Consider the following 18,249-nt stretch of genomic DNA (forward strand, 5'->3'; position numbering starts at 1 on the left):
TATTTGGCTGTTCGTCCCATCAGTTTCTAATAGTAATGCTCACTAGGGTTTACTAATTATGTGTATTCTAGACATCTTTTCCTATCTTTTTTCTTTTTTTACTCCAATAATTCCTAATAATGGAGTCTTTTGAGGAACAGAAGTTCTTCATTTTAATGTGGTTAAATGCACCAGTCTTTTATGGTTGAGATAGTTTTCATCTTTTTTAAACTTTATTTATTTAGAGAGAGAGTGAGAGAACAGGAGAGAGGGGCAGAGGAAGAGAGAGAGAATCTTTAAAAAAAATTTTTTTAAATGTTTGTTTATTTGAGAGAGAGAGAGAGACAGAGCACGAGTGAGGGAGGGGCAGAGAGCTAGGGAGACACAGAATCTGAAGCAGGCTCCAGGCTCTGAGCTGTCAGCACAGAGCCTGATACAGGGCTCAAACCCACGAACCACGAGATCATGACTTGAACCAAAGTCGGACACTTAACCGACTAAGCCACCCAGGCGCCCTGAGAGAAAGAGAATCTTAAGCAGGCTCCGTGTTCAGCTTGGGATCGTGATCACCCTAGGATCATGACCTGATCTAAAATCAAGAGTCAGATGCTTAACCAACTGAGCCACCCAGGTGGCCTTAATCTTCTTTTATAGATTCTTTACTGTCCTGGACCAGGAAGGTACTCTCCTACATTCTTTCCCAAAAGCATTATAGTTTTGACTTGCTTATCTAGATCTACCAAATACGGATTTTTGTGTTTCTTTATTTCTTAAACATTTTATTCATCACTTTTCTATATTTTATTATTGATGCAGATTCTCACGAATGGTGGCTTGCCTTGCTCCCTCATGATCTTGATGATATTGTGTACTTGGTCTTAATCCATGAGACTCCCATAGCCCCCAACTGGGAAAGCTCTCCTCCAGAGAGGATTTGTTTCTATTTCTGCCTATAGCCAAAGCTGGCACCATCCTGGGGCCACTTCAGGGCTTTGGCTCAGTTCATCCTTCCCAACCTTGTGTTGGTCCAAGCCTCCATACCCTGACAGAAGTATCACTAGTGTCATCATTTCCCTCATGACAACTGTGTTTTTGTTTTTGCTTTTGAAGGAGAAAGGTCTGCAGAAACCTCCCGTACCTCTCGAGAGATTAACGATGCCTCAAAGAAGTGGGTTGTAATTAAGGTCCACTTGTTGCTTGGTGGATGGGTGCCTCGGTGCATCTGATTAGCCATAACACCGTACTTGGAAGTCCTTAGTAATAGATTTTGCGTAGTGCTCCAGATCCATACATATAGAGCCTCATCATTGTTTTATAAGACTGCATAATGATCTGTTGTACAAATTGGGGAGGAGGGGCAGAGGGAAACACATGGCTCAGTCCCATGAACCCATGAGATCCCGACTGGAGACGAAACCAAGAGTCAGGTTTGTATTTTTGGATTATCTTTTGATGTAGTGTGGGAAATGTGTGGCCTGGGGGAGGTGTGGCAAGAGTAGAAGCCAACCATGGGTGGTTGTTTGCTCATCTAGGTTTCATAACAGGGTTGCTGGAATTAAGCAGCACCAGAAAAGATGGAGAGAAATGAGTGGATTTCTCAGGGGGTAGAATGGACCCATGTAGGGTCTAATAAGGGAAGACAACCTCAAAAGACTGCTCTCTCGCTCTCGCTCTCTCTCCAAAATAAATTTAAAACAATTTTTTTTAATATAGAACAATAATATTCTTCATTGGCAATGATGTGAAGGGACATGATCATACAGTTCTGGTGAAATCGCTACAATCTTTTGTAGGATAATTAAGCAATTTGGTTAAAAAAAATTAATGGGATAGATTCACTTTTAGGAATTTACCCTAAAGAAACAACCAGAAATGTAAAATTATCTATGTATAAAGACATTCATGAAGGCAATTTTCTAGTAGTGAAAAACTGTAAACAATATAAATGCCAATTCAACAAATAGGGAATTTGTTAAATAAATCATGGCAGTTTAGCATAGTATCGATGAGTGCAGGTCTGGAGCCAAAATACTTGAGTTTGGATCCCAATCCCGCTACCTCCCACTACCTCCTTGCTATAGGAACTTGGACAAATTGACTGTTGCACAGCTCAGTTTCCCCATCTGTAAAATGAGGTTGTTGTAAGAATCAAATTATTTAATACACGGAAAGTTCATAGAACTGTGCCTGGGGCATACTAAATTGTCAATAAGCGTTAGTAATTCTCATGATGTTAGTATGATCATCAACCATTAATACTTACCGTGAAAGAGACCTACAATTATTCCATATTGATAGATGGTGAAGGAAGGTTGAATCTCCATCCGGGGACCATGATGGTGGTAGGAAGGTCTGAGTGTTGGACGTTCTCGTACAAAATGTGGGTTCTGGGAAGAACAGCCAAGAGAGGGGAGGAGGAGAGGGCAACAAGACACCCATGACAAAAAAGTTCTGTTTGACACTCTTGCCTGGCCTGGCTATGTTTATAGAATACATCTACCAGATCGTCAGTAAATAAAGATTAAACAATCAAGGGACAGACAGGCTTTTATCCTTGAGGAAGTATGACACTCAGGACAATTCAGCATTTAACAACAGCTCTGGATAAAGAGGATACAAGGTTTTTCTAGGTTGGTTTTCCAAAAGATGTATCAAGTTCTTCAAGTGTTGTTTTTTACATTCCTATCACAGCAGGATGGTGACTGCACTTTGTAAGATGTGAGTTGGATTTAGTTCATAGCTCCCCACCCCCCGCCCTGGATTTCTGGGTACAAGTGTTGAAAGTGCAAATTTAAAAGGAAAAGTAAACCTTAGAGGTCATTTTACTCAGGCATTCTCAAACTTTTGTGTGCCAGGGACTCCTTCGGCAGGCTAAATAAAACCTATGGACCTCTCCCATGAATATTGTTTTAAAATATATAAAATTTTAAAAATATGTTTACAAATAAAACCAATTATGTTAAAACAGAGTTATGAGAATTTAAAAGAAAATTCTAATATAATAGCATACGTGCTTTGTTATTGATGCATTAATAAGATCTGCTAATAACTGCTGAAAAATGCTGAGCATAAATGGTATATTAAGATATCCTTAACAAGTCTTTTTCTTTCTTTTCTTTTTCTTTTCCTTTCTTTTTTTTTTTAGAGAAAGAGAGAGCATAAACAGGGGAGAAAGGCAGAGGGAGAGAATCTCAAACAGGCCCCATGCTCAGCACAGAGCCCAACATGGGGCTCAATCCCATAACCCAGGATCATGACCTGGGCCGACATCAAGAGTCAATGCTCAACCGACTGAGCACCCAGGCGCCCTCCTGTAACAACTCTTAAGGAATAAAAATATCAGTAGTTTTTATTGGTGAAAGAGTATTAGCCACTATAAATACCAGTGGCGTTTGTTGTTTGCATTCATAATTAAAGAAATTGTTAAATTTCAGTTATAACTTAAGGAAATAAAGATGCAGTGCCCCACCCCCACCACGCCCCCCCCCCCATCCAGATTCTACCCACGGACCAGATCAAGAACCTGGATCTAGTTCCAAGCCGTCCTGTCACTGCAGCCCGGTTTTTGGCCCCTGTAAACTGTCTGATTATATAGCAAGCCAGTAGCAGATTGAGGCCCCAGAGCAATGAATACTTCCTCATTTCAAACTGCTTCCTGTTGACTGGAATCTCAAGGATCTAGTCTTGGAGGCAACATATAAATGACAGACGCCAAACTAAATTATTCTGGAGCAAAAATAAAATTTGGACTTACACCCTTTGCGTTTCTCTTTCAAAAGAACTTCTAACAGGAATTCTAGTCTCTTCCCGAGATCCAGTGAGGTCAGTTTAAGTTGTTTGCAGATAGCTTATTCAACCAAATATTTGCGTATTGGACCTTCTTGTACAAAATGTGGTGCTAGAAAGAACAGCCAAGAAAGGGGCTCAATCTCATGACCCTGGGATCATGACCTGAGCCGAAATCAAGAGTCAGGATGCTCAACCAACTGAGGCACCCAGGCATCCCCTTTTCCATATTCTTGCTGCTCTGGCATTTGGGGCCTTGTGGACCTGGGGACTGCCCCTCTCAGGGTTAACTAATTCCTAGAGATAACGATTTGCCTGCCAGCAAGCCTCTGATATGCAGATCATCCACTTCAGAGTCCTTTCCCCTATCCAGCTCTTTTATCCAATTCCAGTACTGTCTGGGCACTATCCCCTACCCTAGTGACTACAGGGGCAGGTACCAGACCAACTGGGGGCCACCCCTATAAACCAGAGCCCATGGAAATTCTTCAAACTATCCAATCATAAGTGTGTTCCACTTGCCGATCTTGCCTTGTCCATTTCTTCCCTGGAAAACCACAATAAAGACTCCTCTTGTGTGGGTGCTTCCCTGCGTGGCCCTGCGTGGCCCTGCAGGGCATACTTGCAGTGCCTCCTGTTCGTAGGGGACCATGAATATAAAAAAGTAACTTCTTCCTTCATGACAGTCCTTTTCATGTCTGTGTCTCGTACTCACCCACACACAACACATCTCAACACATTTTTAGAATACACACCCTAAAATTAGAGCAGCAGCAAATAAGGTAGACCAAATCATCACCTCCAAGGAGTTTATAGTTTAATCTAGGGTTTATAAGTGTGTGGGGTGGGGAGGGCTCTAAAGTAAATTGAACCGGGGCGCCTGGGTGGCTCAGTCAGTTAAGCGTCCAACTCTTGGTTAATCTCATGGTTTGTGAGTTCAAGCCCTGCATCGGGCTCAATAGCTGGCAGGGTGGAGCCTGGCTTGGGATTTTGTCTCTCCCTCTCTCTCTTCCCCTCCCCTGCTTGCACTGTCTCTGTTTCTCTCAAAATAAATAAACTTTAAAAAACATAAAAAATAAATTGAACCTAGGTGTGATCAAACCCCATTCTTTTTTTCTTCAGCTGGTTAGTTCCTGCTAACCTATAAAGGTGGTAGATAAGAATGGGGGAATCAAAGAATTGAATCCCGTATCTCTTCTGCCTGGACAAAACTCCACCTGCTAATGTCTGGGCTGAGGAGATAGGCCCAGAGTAGGGCCATTGTAATTTTACTTTGCCAGATGATTAAATGATTAGGAAGAGTTATCAATCCCTTTCCCAAGTGCTTCCTGCCTCACCAAACTCTCATGATGATGGAAGCAATTTTAAAAAGTAAATGGAGGGTCAGTTAGATCTTACAGAGCAGTATGGCGTGGGTGAACAAAACTAATGCCTTGATCTAACCCCCTCCCCTCTATGTCCTACGGGGAAGAGGCCCTACTGAGTTAAGCCTTTGGCTTGGGCACCTTTTTAGGTGATTTCCTCGCTGCTTCTGTTCTCCCCAGACATCTTCCTCTTCTTGTGTTTGCCTCCCAGGCTGGTGTACCATTCTGCTCCCTCAGGAAGAGAGTTACTTTCTACCTCTTCCCAAACTGGGGTTCCTGAAATGAAGTCTATTCTTACTCCAGCCCTGCCCTCTTGGGGCAGGTAGACTCAGAGAGTCTCTTGAGTTAGGGAGGCAGTAGAGGCTGATTGCACAGCTAGTCTCCCCACAGCCAGAGCTGGAGATAATCTCCTCACCAGTTCTCTCAAAGGAGAAACACCTCAGCAAAGCATACATTTATTTTTTTCCCCAAAGACGGCACAGTCTAGCCTCACATAAGGAAGTATATTCCACCCATTAACATGGGTTTTTGTTCTTTTCAAAGTCCTAAACTCTGCTTCATTTTGCTAGGACACTGTGACCACTGCTTGGGCTTGGTTTACATCATGCGTCATGGTGTCAGCTGTGAGTCACTGAGACAGCTTTCTGATCCCCACATCTCCTGTACAGTAGAAGGGAGAACAGGAAGATGTGTGAGCTCATTCCTCCTACTTGTGGTTTTTTTTTCTTGTTTCATATATTTCTCTTTTCATAATATGTCCTAAAAAGGCATAGGCAATTAGGTGGGGCTAGGGGAAGAGTAGTATTAGGTGAGGTAATTTTTCTACTTGTCTCTGTCAGGGTCCTGCAGGGAACAGTCGGTTTGCACAAAGGTTTAACCAAGGAGAGTGTAATAAAGGGAGTATTTAGAGAGGTGCAAACGGACTTAAGAAAACCCAACAAAGAATGGTGAAAACAAGGGACAAGCAAGGGGGTGCTCAGCACCACATACAGGCCTTATATACGCAAGGAGGCATGGTGTTACTGAACTCTGGGAGAGCTATAGCTATGGAAGAGGGGCCACTCAAACATTGTTGTGGCAAAGGAATGCAACCACTGCAAAAACCATGGCCTAGCAAAGGGGCACAGATGGATAAGTAGGTTGACCTCTCTTTCTTCCTGCCCTCTAATCTCCTTCAGTGTACTGGCCACAGCCAACTGGAAGCCAATGGGCAAGGAGCCTGCCAGGGCAGAAGGCAAGCCAAGGAAGGATGGAGAATGGAGGGGCAGAGTCCCCAACACACAGTCAATATTTGAATTAAAAAAACAGTCCACTTATCCAACAAGGCAATCCACTATGCACAACTTATTATACTTGACATTAGAATTTTGGACTTCTGTATGCACCAAGAGAAATGCAACATTACCTCATGGAAATTCAGTAGATAAATGGCATATAGAACACCTGGTTCCTAATCTCATGACGGACGGGATTTGGATTTCCTTTCCCCACCCCTTCACATCCTATCTCCTTACTCTGAATTCTATGTTTGTCAGGAACAAACAAAACAAAACAAAATCTGTCAATATGTACGTGTTTGTAGCATCACAGGTTTTTAGGAAGGCTATTGTGTTCATTGCCCACCCTCCCTTCTCCCCCTACACACATCAGAAATCCCTTTGAGAGCATTGCTGACAAGTTATCTAGTCAGACTTTGGTGACTAATTGTTTACCATCTCACAAGGGGAACTTCTAATATTGAACAACTCTTGTTTTAAAAAGTTAATACTAAGCCACAACAATATTTATTAAAAATTTTCCTCTTTCAAGTGACAAGTTTTATCAAAGTTAGGTCTTTAAAGGATGTTAGGAGACAAAGACCAAGCTTGAAAATTCCCCGAGCAAACAAAACCAGTTTAATTTACAAGCAAAGCTTAATTTAGCTCATTTTGCAAGACTGACTTGCCAAAGTCATTTCTTGCTTATGCCTCTGGAAATCATAAGCAAAACTTGAACTGTTTCTTAAGATCAATATAACCACTAATCAATTCCCTATCTTTTAAGAAAATTCTAGTATTAAAACCAATCACTGTGGAGCACCTGTGTGGCTTAGTCTGTTAAGTGTCCAACTCTTGATGTTGGCTCAGGTTGTGATCACAAGGCCCTGAGATCAAGCCCCAAACGGGTCTCTGAGCTGAGCGTGGAGCCTGTTTGGGATTCTCTCGCTCTGCCCCTCCCTCCCTCTCAAAATAAATAAATTTGAAGAAATACAACCAATCACTGTGAAAAATAAACAATCACTGCTATCTATATAAGCTGCTTTATTTTTTTTTATTTTTTTAACGTTTATTTTTGAGACAGAGAGAGACAGAGCATGAACAGGGGAGGAGCAGAGAGAGAGGGAGACACAGAATCTGAAACAGGCTCCAGGCTCTGAGCCGTCAGCATAGAGCCTGACGCGGGGCTCGAACTCATGGACCGTGAGATCATGACCCGAGCCGAAGTCGGACACTCAACCGACCAAGCCACCCAGGCGCCCCATATATAAGCTGCTTTATAACAATACACCTATACTCCTGAACCTCATTCCATGTTTTGGGTTGAATGCTCCTAGTTTACAAACTGTCTTTTTGGTGTGTGTGCAATAAATACACTTTTACTAATCACTGCTTCCATGATTCATTGGTTTTCTGTTCCTTCTGAACTTTTGAGAAGTTTAAAAGTTGAAAGTCTCTCAGTTTAGTTTCTAACTTCAAGATGATTGAATACCATCCGTACCATTTGGCCATGTTTTCATTCTCCTGAGAAGTTTTGTTAAATGGAATCTGGAATTCCCCAGATGATTCTTCTTCTTTTCCTTCTCCTTCTCTACAGGTTCCATGCCCGGCATAGAGCCCAAAGTGGAGCCCAACGCTTGAACTCACGACCCTGAGATCAAGACCTGAGCTGAGATCAAGAGTCAGACACTTAACCAGCTGAGCAACCCAGGCACCCCTGGAATCCCAGAGATTCTTATTTTCTGCTTCTGTGGAGAAAAATTAACTCATGAGTGAAGTGCAGATGCCAAGTTAAAGGGGTGAAGTTAACTGGGAACAAGGAGTAGACACTTTAAGGAAGAAGAATAGGGACACAATGACATTGTTAAGGAACTGCTAGTTAAAGATCACAAAGGAAGAGAAGCAGTATAAAGTTAAACAGGAAACGTTTGCAGCACCCAGGAACCAAAAAAATCTGAAAAAATAAAACTGGAAGATCTGGTGATAGTTTGTTTATTCCTACAGGTTTACTTGTCCCTTTTCCCCCTCTGTTGTATGTCCTGAGAAGCTAACCCTTACGGACTAGATCAATTATCCTCTGGCTTCTGGTTAGGGTCAGCCATTTGGGACTCTGGACAGGAGACTGGAGAGGAAGAAAGTACAGCTGGAATATTCATCTTGCCTCTCATTCTCCCTGTGGGGTTGCTGCAGGCTGGCTGTGTCCCTCAACTCAAGGCCATGACCTCAGTCATACTGCCCTCTTTACATAGCTCTGTCTCTGGATTCCAGTAACCCTCTTTCCTTCAGGCCTGGGCACTGCAAAATCCTTGTGGTTTCCCACACCCAGCCCACAACCTTGTAAATAGTCCAGCTCATTGCTAAATTGCCCAGTTGGAGTGTACCACCTGTTTCTTGCTAGGACCCTGGCACACTCAGTTTGATTCATCTCCCCAACAAACTTTACTATTACATGCCAAGGAAGAAGATAATGATAAATTAGACAATACTCTCAAGAGGGCAGTTTGGGGAGCGGAGACAGCCACAGGAACAGATGTTTATATCACATCTTGATAAATGATGCAGCCAGGCATGGGATGGGGAGGTGAGTGGGTGGAGGCATAAAACAGAGGCAGGAGCAGATTCAGGGAAGGTTTCTTGGTGGAGATGGGAGTCAGGAAAATTTAGAAGCGAGCATGTGGATAGAGTGGTCATCTGGGTGAGAAGTTTACAACCATGGACATCAGGGGGGTAAGGGTGTGAAAGGATGAGTGGAGGGCTAGGTTGGGCCAGACCATTAGAAAACCTTGTACTGCGGGGAGGCGCCCTTCTTTTCCATTTGCTTACTCTCCCTCTGTTTCTCCACCAAGGGAAAAATGATGACCTAGGTGAAGTCTGCAGCCTCCTGCTCTTAACCCTTGATCCTGCCCTATGACCAGGGCTTGACACTCCTGCTTCCTGGGCTGAAAACTGGTCTTTTCTGTTGAAAAGCACTTCCATACAGCACCTGCACATTCTCAGGGCTTTCAAAATGGTACAACGACACAATACGGTAAACCAGTCCTCGGAGATGAGCTACAGGCGACGGCTAGAAGTGAACGTTCCCAAACGCATTCTCGAAGCCCTAACAGCCAGAGCCACGTTTTCTTTAACAGCAGCAGATGACAACACCACGTCCCTTGTCTAATGGAGAAGGGTGACAATGATGCTGGAAAGAGGGCAAAAGAGTGAAGAAGCTTCACTTCATCAAAGCGGGGCTTTGTTACAAATAGGTTTGTGCAGGTGAGCGCATTTAAGATCCACTATTTCTGACACTATATAGGCAAGTCCAAGGTCCAGACGATGTCTGTCTTCCCTGTCGAAAGCTCAAGCCGCGAGTAGTTTGCTTTGCTCGGTAGGGCCTCCTTGGCGCATTCCTGGCATCGAAGACGGCCAATCCTCAGGGCTGGGGCTCTGGAGGCTTCCTTAATCCACATCGACACACAGTCCCATCTCTTCTCATAACCTAGAGCGAGCACCACTGCCTTCGTCTCCCCACAAATAAGAGACGAGGGCAGAGTCAAAAGCAAGCGGCGGGCATGGAATCCTCCGCGCTCTCTCGCTCTCAACGACGAACTGGATCGGTTACCGGATGCTGGGCCAGGGGGCGGCCCAAGATCTCGGGGGTGGGGCGGGTTTCTGAGCGCGAGCTGCCCACCCTCGGGAGGCCCCACACTCCGGCAGGCCCGCGAGGAAGCCCCTCCTCCCGGGCGGAGACGGCTCCCAGGAGTGCCCGGAGGCCGCCGCCGCCGCCTGGCAGAATTTCTGTCGCTGCCGAGGCGCGGAGTATGGGGCTCTGATGGCCATGGACGGCTACAGGGGCTTTCTGGGGCTGCTGGTGTCGGCGCTGCTCGTCGGCTTCCTGTCCGTGCTCTTCACCCTCATCTGGGTCCTCCACTACCGGGAGGGACTCGGCTGGGATGGGACCGCGCTCGAGTTTAACTGGCACCCGGTGCTCGTGGTCACTGGCTTCGTCTTCATCCAGGGCATCGGTACTGGGCACCTCCTGGGAGGCAGCGGGGAGGGACGCGCCGGCCGGGCTCCCCGACCGATCCCAGCCGAGTGCGGCTGACGTGGGCGAGCGAGGGGGGTGCGAGCGGGTGCGAGGGGGAGCTCGGCGAGCGCGGGGGGCCGGGGCGCGGAGACGGCCGGGCGTGGCGGCGGGACGGAGCCGGGAGCCGCGGGCGCGCGGAGCCTGCCCCGGGCCGACGTGGGCAAGCGGGGAGGGGCGGCGCGGCGGCGGCGCGCGAGGCGCGGGCACCGCCACGAGATGCTTCGCGGGGGGCGGCTGGGCACGGCTGCGGCGGAGCGGGTGGCCCGGCGTGCGGGCCCCGCTTGGTTAACTCTTTGCTGCGAGGGGGCGCGGGGCGCACGTGAGGCAGCCGCGTGACGCCAGAAAGCGGAGCGGAGGAGGGAGGCCGGAGTGCGGAGCGTCCCTGGCCCCGAAATTTGCCCCCCGTGGACGGAGCCTGCGCAATCATGGGTGCCGAAACGCTCTTTAGGCGAGGCCTTCCTCTGAACTTTCTTCCCGGCTGCAGATTAGGAGAGGAAGGCGGAAAGGGTAGGGCGAGAATTGGTCTCCTGTTGCCCCATCCTCAGGCCTGAGTGAAGGTGGTCGGGGTGAGCGAAGCATCAGCTCTAGTCTCGCGTCTCCTAGAGCGTTCACTTCAGTCCAGCCCAGGAAGCTGCCAGGACTCAAAAGGGGGTTAGGCTGCCCTGTCTTCACAGACTTGTTTTTGTGGCTTCCGACCAGCGAAAGTTCTCCCGCGGGGCTTCCTGTTGGGCGCTGGCCTTGAAGTGGGGCGGGAGCTGGCAGGTGGGGCTTGCGGCTGCCTGGCTCCCGGAGATGCTTGTGCTTGAGACATCCCTGGGGTTTGCTGTGACCACGTTTGGCCCCACGAGAGTGCAGCTCCGGGCGTGTACTCATGCTCTGGGATGAGGCTAGCCCAGAGGGAGGGTTCAGTGGATGACATATTTCGTTTTTGGTTTTGTTTTGAGCTATAACTGACATACAACGTGTTTCACGTGTATAACATGGTCACGTGTAAGATTATATATGTGTGTCGTAGACTCTTTAAGTCTAGAGTTCTCTTTTGGCCAGCAGAAGAGCAGACACAGGATGAAAGCAAGAGATGGCTAATGTCCAGGAAAAAGACAAGAGCCCCGAATAAGGGTCCGTATTTATTCAGATCAGAAGGCTTGCAAACGTGATGGGCGTGCACAAAGAGACAAAGAAACTAGGAACTTTAACTTGGGGATGTGAAAGAGGGGGGGTTTGAAGAAATACAGTTTTTGGGGTTTGGGGTTTGGGTCAATATAAAACAAAATCCGGGCACCGGGCAGATGGGTAGATGGTTGTTAACAGCAGACAGGAGGCGCAGTGCCTGTTTATCTTAGCTAGCCTAGGGGATGAGACAGACAGGGGGAATAGCCTCCAGGTGAATAAGGCACCTTTCTTTTTGTTAACCATCTCTGCTTCCGGCTGCTTTGCCTGCAGCACAGCAGTCCATAGTCCAGTTCACCAATTTACCTAACCTGGCCCTATTCTCCTGTGAAAGCGGCTTTTCTGCTATAGTGCTAAATTGGGGGTGCTTTCGCCCTGAACATCTAATCTTGTTTATTTCCTATACCTATGTATCAGGCACCTTTGCACTGTTTCTGTCTCAGGCCTTTGCCTCTCCCTCCCTATTTTGGGGACTCTGCACCCTGTCTCTCTTTTGGGGTGTCTTTGCACCTCGCTACTCCTGGCACCTTTGTGCCTCCCTATTCTTGGGGTGTCTTTGCATTCCCCTATTCTTGGAGTGCCAATCTGGTTTACCCAAACTCAGGTGTGAGCATTTTATGACTTTGTATGTCATTATGCCTTGTTAACCCATTGGTGTAAGCCCGGGGGATTCCTAAGTTTATCCCCCACACATGTGATTTATAAATCGAAGTGGTCACCCCAGTAAGTCTCGTTAACTTCCAACAGCTCACGTAGCTACGCATTTTTTTTTCTTGTGATGAGAACTTTTAAGATGTACCCCCTGAGCAACCTTTAAGATCTACTTTCTTAGCAATGGCTCAAATATACAATATAATATTATTAATGTAGTCACTATGCTGTACCTTACATCCCCTGGACTTATTTTATAACTGGAAGTCAAGTTTTTTGACCGCCTTCACCCATTTCACTTGTCCACCCCCCTCCTCCTTCAATCCATGGCAGTTTTTATTGTGGTTGTGTGTGGTATTGTGTGTGTGTGTGTGGTATTGTGTCCTGACAGTTTCCTTCCTCCGCTGTTTGGCTGGAGGAACCTCCAGCCAGTGGCGCAAGTGCCATTTCTTTGTAGGCACTTTTCGAAAAGTGAAGTAAAGGCCTTGCAGACAAAGTATTTAGAAAAAGGTAGAAAATGGTGAGCTGAGGTTATACCTCAGAAAATAATGGACAGACGGGGCGCCTGGGTGGCTCAGTCGGTTGAGCGTCCGACTTCGGCTCAGGTCATGATCTCGCGGTCCGTGGTTTCGAGCCCCGCGTTGGGCTCTGTGCTGACAGCTCAGAGCTTGGAGCCTGTTTCGGATTCTGTGTCTCCCTCTTTCTCTGACCCTCCCCTGTTCATGCTCTCTCTCTCTCTCTCTGTCTCAAAAATAAATAAAATGTTAAAAAAATTTTTTTTAAATAAAAAAGAAAATAATGGACAGAAGTGTAAAGGCTTCAGAAAGAGGTGCCACCAGCCGAAACCTCTAGCTCTGTCTCCGAGCCGGCTGCCTTTTCTCCAGCCATATCTGGCTCTCCGAATCAAACAAGCTAACAGAAAAGCTCCGACCTCATTCCTGAAGAAAAGATTTTTGTTTCCATTTAAAGCTCGTGCTGCAGTCTCCAGCAGGTGTGGCCAGCATTCTCCCACTCTGGGATGTGGTGGCAGACAAGTTGCTAATGCTTCCCTTACCTGGGTTGTGACAGGCATGCGGGTGCGCCTGCCATTGGCCAGCCAAGTTATTTCGTTACATAAGTCCCAGTTATTTTGCCACTGACCTAAAACGAGAAAAACAGACTCAAGTCCCAAAGTCACTGTCATCAAAAACACTCTTTCCTTCGTGGTGGGGCCCTTCAGTTTGGCCAGAGCTGTGAACATCTCCTGTTTGCTCCAAGTAGTGGCAACAGTCTCTTCATCTTTTCCAACCAGCCCTTCGGAGCAGCTCCTAATACCAGGAAACTTTCCAGAGTCTTCTCATAGTTGAGGGTAAGGGAAACACAGATGATATTAGCTGTTTGCTGACTTACGAGAGAGGAGACAGTCACCAAACAATCGCTGGCATTTATTGAATGCTTCCTGTATGCCCACTGAGTGCGTTCTTTCACAGTTAATGTAAGAATAAACCAAGACACAAAGCAATTAAGTACCTTACCCAGGGAAGTAGTATGTTTCCAGTGGCTCTATTTTCAAGGTTCATTTCTCTGCTTTTATGGCAATATGCTTATTTTCTGCAAAGTATTCTTAAGAGAAGCAAAAAAAGGTTCATCTCAAATACACTTTGAAATGGTTTATTCGTGTTAGAGTCCATTAGAGTTTTCCTAAAAGTTTAGTTTCTTGAAACTTCGGACTTTTCTTAATCTGTTCATACTGACTTTTGAGCAAAAACGTGTGAATGGATATTTTGGAAATGGTCATCTGTTGCTTTTATGCAAACCTTGTTTCCCCTAAGCTAAGTTACGGGCTTTGTATTAGTTTTGGAATGTTTGTTCTGTCAACATTCCCTGTCCTGTTTACTATTTGGATTCCAGACTTGGAAAGCACTTTAATCAGACCATGTATTTCATTGACATAAACATAAGCTTTTTCATACATACAGGCACATGCGTTGTATAACTGAGTTCTTACGAATCTTGGTCACCCCACACTTGCTCCTATCCAGCAGGATGAGGGCTCTGGTTGCAGGGCCAGCGTTAAAGAGTTGGCTTTGTAAGCCAGGAGGGAAACACACGGTACAGACTAGCCATGTTAAAACAGACTTTTTTACTGTTTCAGTGAGGAAATATCTAGGTTTTGCTCTTTCAGATCCCTAGTAAGGAACACAATGAAATGGAGTTTGTCTGTGATGCACAACTATGTAGAGATGAGGAGGGGAAGGCTGAGCATAAAATGCCTTACAAATATAACACACAGACAGTAGACAACATGTAAAACCATTTGAGAACAAGTAAAGAGTCCTGTGAAGCACCTTTAAGAGGTAAGCTCTGGAGTAAGCATAAAAGTTACAAAATAAATAAATGCCCGTGTGGGTTGCGGTGATGGGGAGGGGGGCGGGTACATGCATACCTAAATGCACATAGTCCAAATACATTTTGGGAAATCTATGTATTCTAAAATAGAATATAACAGACAATAGGACATCTAAAACTGAAATAAAATTTTAAACTAGTGGGAAACCTAGCGAACGTGAATGAGGAAGAATTTCAAAGAGAACTTGAGAAGAGGCTTTGTACTTCTCTTAAAAGGAATGTTTCCCATGAAATAAGTACACTGCCAGGAAATCAGAGAAACAGCCCTTGAAAAGAAGGCCACAGAAAAGATTGAAACAAACCCTCTCAAAGTGGCAGTTGACCTTTTAAAAGGTTCAGCAAGGTGGAATATGTTATTTGGTAAAAGGTAGAAAATTCACGTATATAAATTGGGTGAATAGAAGCCTCAGCAATTCTATACTCCTTCCCTTTCCACATGCAGAACTCTGCTTACTGTATAAACTGAAGGAAGAGAAATTGAATAGTATGGTGATCTCAAGTTGGCTTTGTGAGAGAATCTAACTACATTTAAGTAACATTTAAAAGACTAAGAAAAAGAAATTGAGTAGGCCTTAAATTAAGGCAGTTGGCATAGCCTAATAATGTATCTCAAAATGACCAAATCCGAGTCCACTTAAATATGATTTGAAAAGGCTCTTGGCATAGCACCTGGCAAAGAAAATGGTGGAGAAAATGCCCCAGATACCTACTCTAAACCCAGCCTTGAGGACACTATTAATAATAATACCTACCAATTTTAGGGAAATGAGGGTTTTTACAAAGCATGAAGACACAATTCAAGGCAACCCAAAACACATTTTTTGTTATAAATACATGCAGATCTCTTTGTAATGTAACTAATAAAAATGTTTTAGAAACGATTACTTTGCTCACTGTTGTATATCTGGCACCCAGAATAACAAGTAGATCTGGCAACTGGTAGGCCAATAAATAGCAATTGAATGACTGAGTGATTCGTTCTGTAGCAAAATGCAATTTTACTCATTTTATAATGATAATAATAACATCTAAAGTAAATGTGCTCTCCCTCCCCCCTCAGTGATTATCCTGTTCAGCCAGTTTGGCAGTACTGGTTTATTAGGGAAGAATGGGCGTCATATTATATTGGAAATGCATCTTTATTCTAAAGGCCTCAGGGTCATTAGAATGTTGCTAAGAACGACCTGTGCCTCCTCTTGCCTACCTAAAGACATCATCACTTCAGTTCTCCCCTTTCCTTCTGCATCACTAAGTTTCTCCTCCCCCCCCCCCCATGGATTATTTCCAACATGTTACAATTTCTATCATCTTAAAAACAACCATACTCTTAACCCCATCCTTCTGGATGTTCATTCAGTCATCCTGGATTCCTCTTTCCCTATCACACTTCTCACCCAGTCCTTCAGATAATTATATAGATGCCAAACTGAAAATACAGTATTACCCAGATTCTGACCATCAACTATTTTAGTTATTTATTCACTCATTGGCTTCTCCTACTAAAATGTCAGTTCCCTTGTCTGTTTTCCTCACTGACGTATCCATGGTGTGTAGAACATTACCTAGCATGCAGTCAGAATTCAATAAATATTTACTAAATTAATGCAAGTTTGGGCAGTCCTCTAAACCAGGGGCCATACCTACAAGGATGGTTTATAAAGTAAATATGTGAAGTGGATTAGGTGTGTAGCACCCACGAGAATGTCTTTCTGTGTTCAACTAAACGTTCAGACACACAAGACTGCCAAGACCACACTGGGCACCAGCCCACTTAGGAGGATGTAGGATAGGAACCAGAGCTTGCTAGTGTGACCGCATCGGGTATCCTTTTTCTTTTCTTTCTTTTTTTTTTTTAAGTGATTTTAAAAAAAATTTATTTATCTTGAGAGGGAGAGAGAGAGTGTGTTTGGGGAGGGGCAGAGAGAGAGGGAGAGAGAGAGAATCCCAAACAGGCTCTGAACTGTCAGTGCAGAGCCCGATGTGGGGCTCGATCCCACGAACCATGAGATCATGACCTGAGCGGAAAGCAAGAGTCTGATGCTTAACCAACGGAGCCACCCAGGTGCCCCAAACAGGCATCCTTTCTGCAGTGGTTCATGTAGCAACCATATATCCCCCCCATAAACTAGCCTCTCTGCAGGTGACAGTTTATTCACCAGGAGATGAGATCTGCATTGGTGGGATCAGAGTTTTAGGTCTCCATGCCCCAAAGCAGCCAGTATCTCTTGCAATACTCTATAGATCTGGCTTCCAGTGTTCCTGCAGGGGATATATAGTGAGTTGAACAGTGTCCCCCAAAAAGATATGTCCAAGTCCTATTCTTAAGGACCTGTGGATGTGACCATAGTGTCTTTACAGAAGTAAAGTTATGGGTCTCAAGATGAGATCATCCTGATTTAGAGTGGGCCCTACATCCAATGACTTGTGTCCTCAGAAGGGAGAAGATTGGAGACACAGACACAGAGAGGGGAAGGCAATATGAAGATGGAGGCAGAGATTGGAATGATGTGTCAACAAGCCAGGCAACACCATGAGCTGCCAGCAGCCTCCAGAAGCTAGGAGAGAGGTATGGACTGGATTCTCCCTCAGAGCCTCCAGAAGGAACTAGTCCAGCCAACACCATGATTTTGGGCTTCTGGCCTTCAGAACGATGAGAGAATACATTTATTGTTACTGGAAGCCACTCAGTTTTTGGTAATTTGTTATGATAGCCCTAGGAACGCAACATAGGGTATAACATTGCACTCTGGGAAGCCCAGAGTTTGGCATTCTTATCAGGTATTTATAGATTTTTCATTACTTTTCCCAGTCCAGACACAGTTTACCAATCAGGGGGTCATTTTATTGTGAGCAATGTTTCCTAATATCAGTGTGAAGCTACTTTATCTGTTAACTAAGACCATTAACAAAAGGTCAGATCCTCATACAGCTGAAGGGAAATGCCTTCTGTGTGTGCATGTTGAGGGTGGAGGGAGGACTGTAAAGAACTGGAGAGTGACTACTTTTGACAAAATAGGACACCTCTTAGCTGCAGCAGATTGTGGCTCTATGGGGATGCCAGCCCCGAGTGACTAGAGCTTCCCATTATCCAGGAGAATACAGATTTTAAAAAACTGGTTCAGTCTAAAAGTAAACCAGCCACAAAGCCAAAACAGAACCCCCCAAATATTGTGCTGATCAAACAAAACACATCTACGGACCAAATCCACTCGAGTTTACAAGTGACTTTCTGTCTTGACTTTGTGGGATTTAAATTTTTCCCTTAAAAAGAATAATCTTCTCTGTTGAGAAAATAGACCAGAAATGTTTTTTTATAACGTTTTGTTTTTCTTCCAGGAGAAACTTTCTTAAAAGGTAAAAATAGGCTTTGAAAGAACTATACAGACTTTGGCTGTACTTTTCTAAGTTTGTTCATTCATCCAGTTTTCATATATCATCCTATTTAATTAGCATACATTTATTAAACACTTACTGCATGCCAGACACTGTGTAAAACAAATAAGTAAAATGTAGCTCTGTCTACAAGCTGTTCCCATTTAAGTTTGTTAGAGCTGAGTTACAGTTTTCTTCTAGAAAACCTGAGCCC

The 18,249-nt window shown here is 44.9% G+C and overlaps 1 protein-coding gene across 1 annotated transcript in view; it reads left to right on the forward strand.

Moving 5' to 3' along the window:
- Positions 1-9,999: 9,999 nt before the first annotated feature.
- CYBRD1 (cytochrome b reductase 1) overlaps positions 10,000-18,249 on the forward strand; it is a 35,548-nt gene continuing 27,298 nt past the window's right edge. The window contains exon 1 of the mRNA XM_003990848.6: positions 10,000-10,392. Coding sequence (XP_003990897.1) covers positions 10,200-10,392 — 193 coding nt within the window. The 5' untranslated portion in view covers positions 10,000-10,199. The remainder of the gene's footprint in view (positions 10,393-18,249) is intronic.

The sequence above is a fragment of the Felis catus genome, chromosome C1 (assembly GCF_018350175.1).
Source record: "Felis catus isolate Fca126 chromosome C1, F.catus_Fca126_mat1.0, whole genome shotgun sequence".
Lineage (NCBI taxonomy): Eukaryota > Metazoa > Chordata > Mammalia > Carnivora > Felidae > Felis > Felis catus.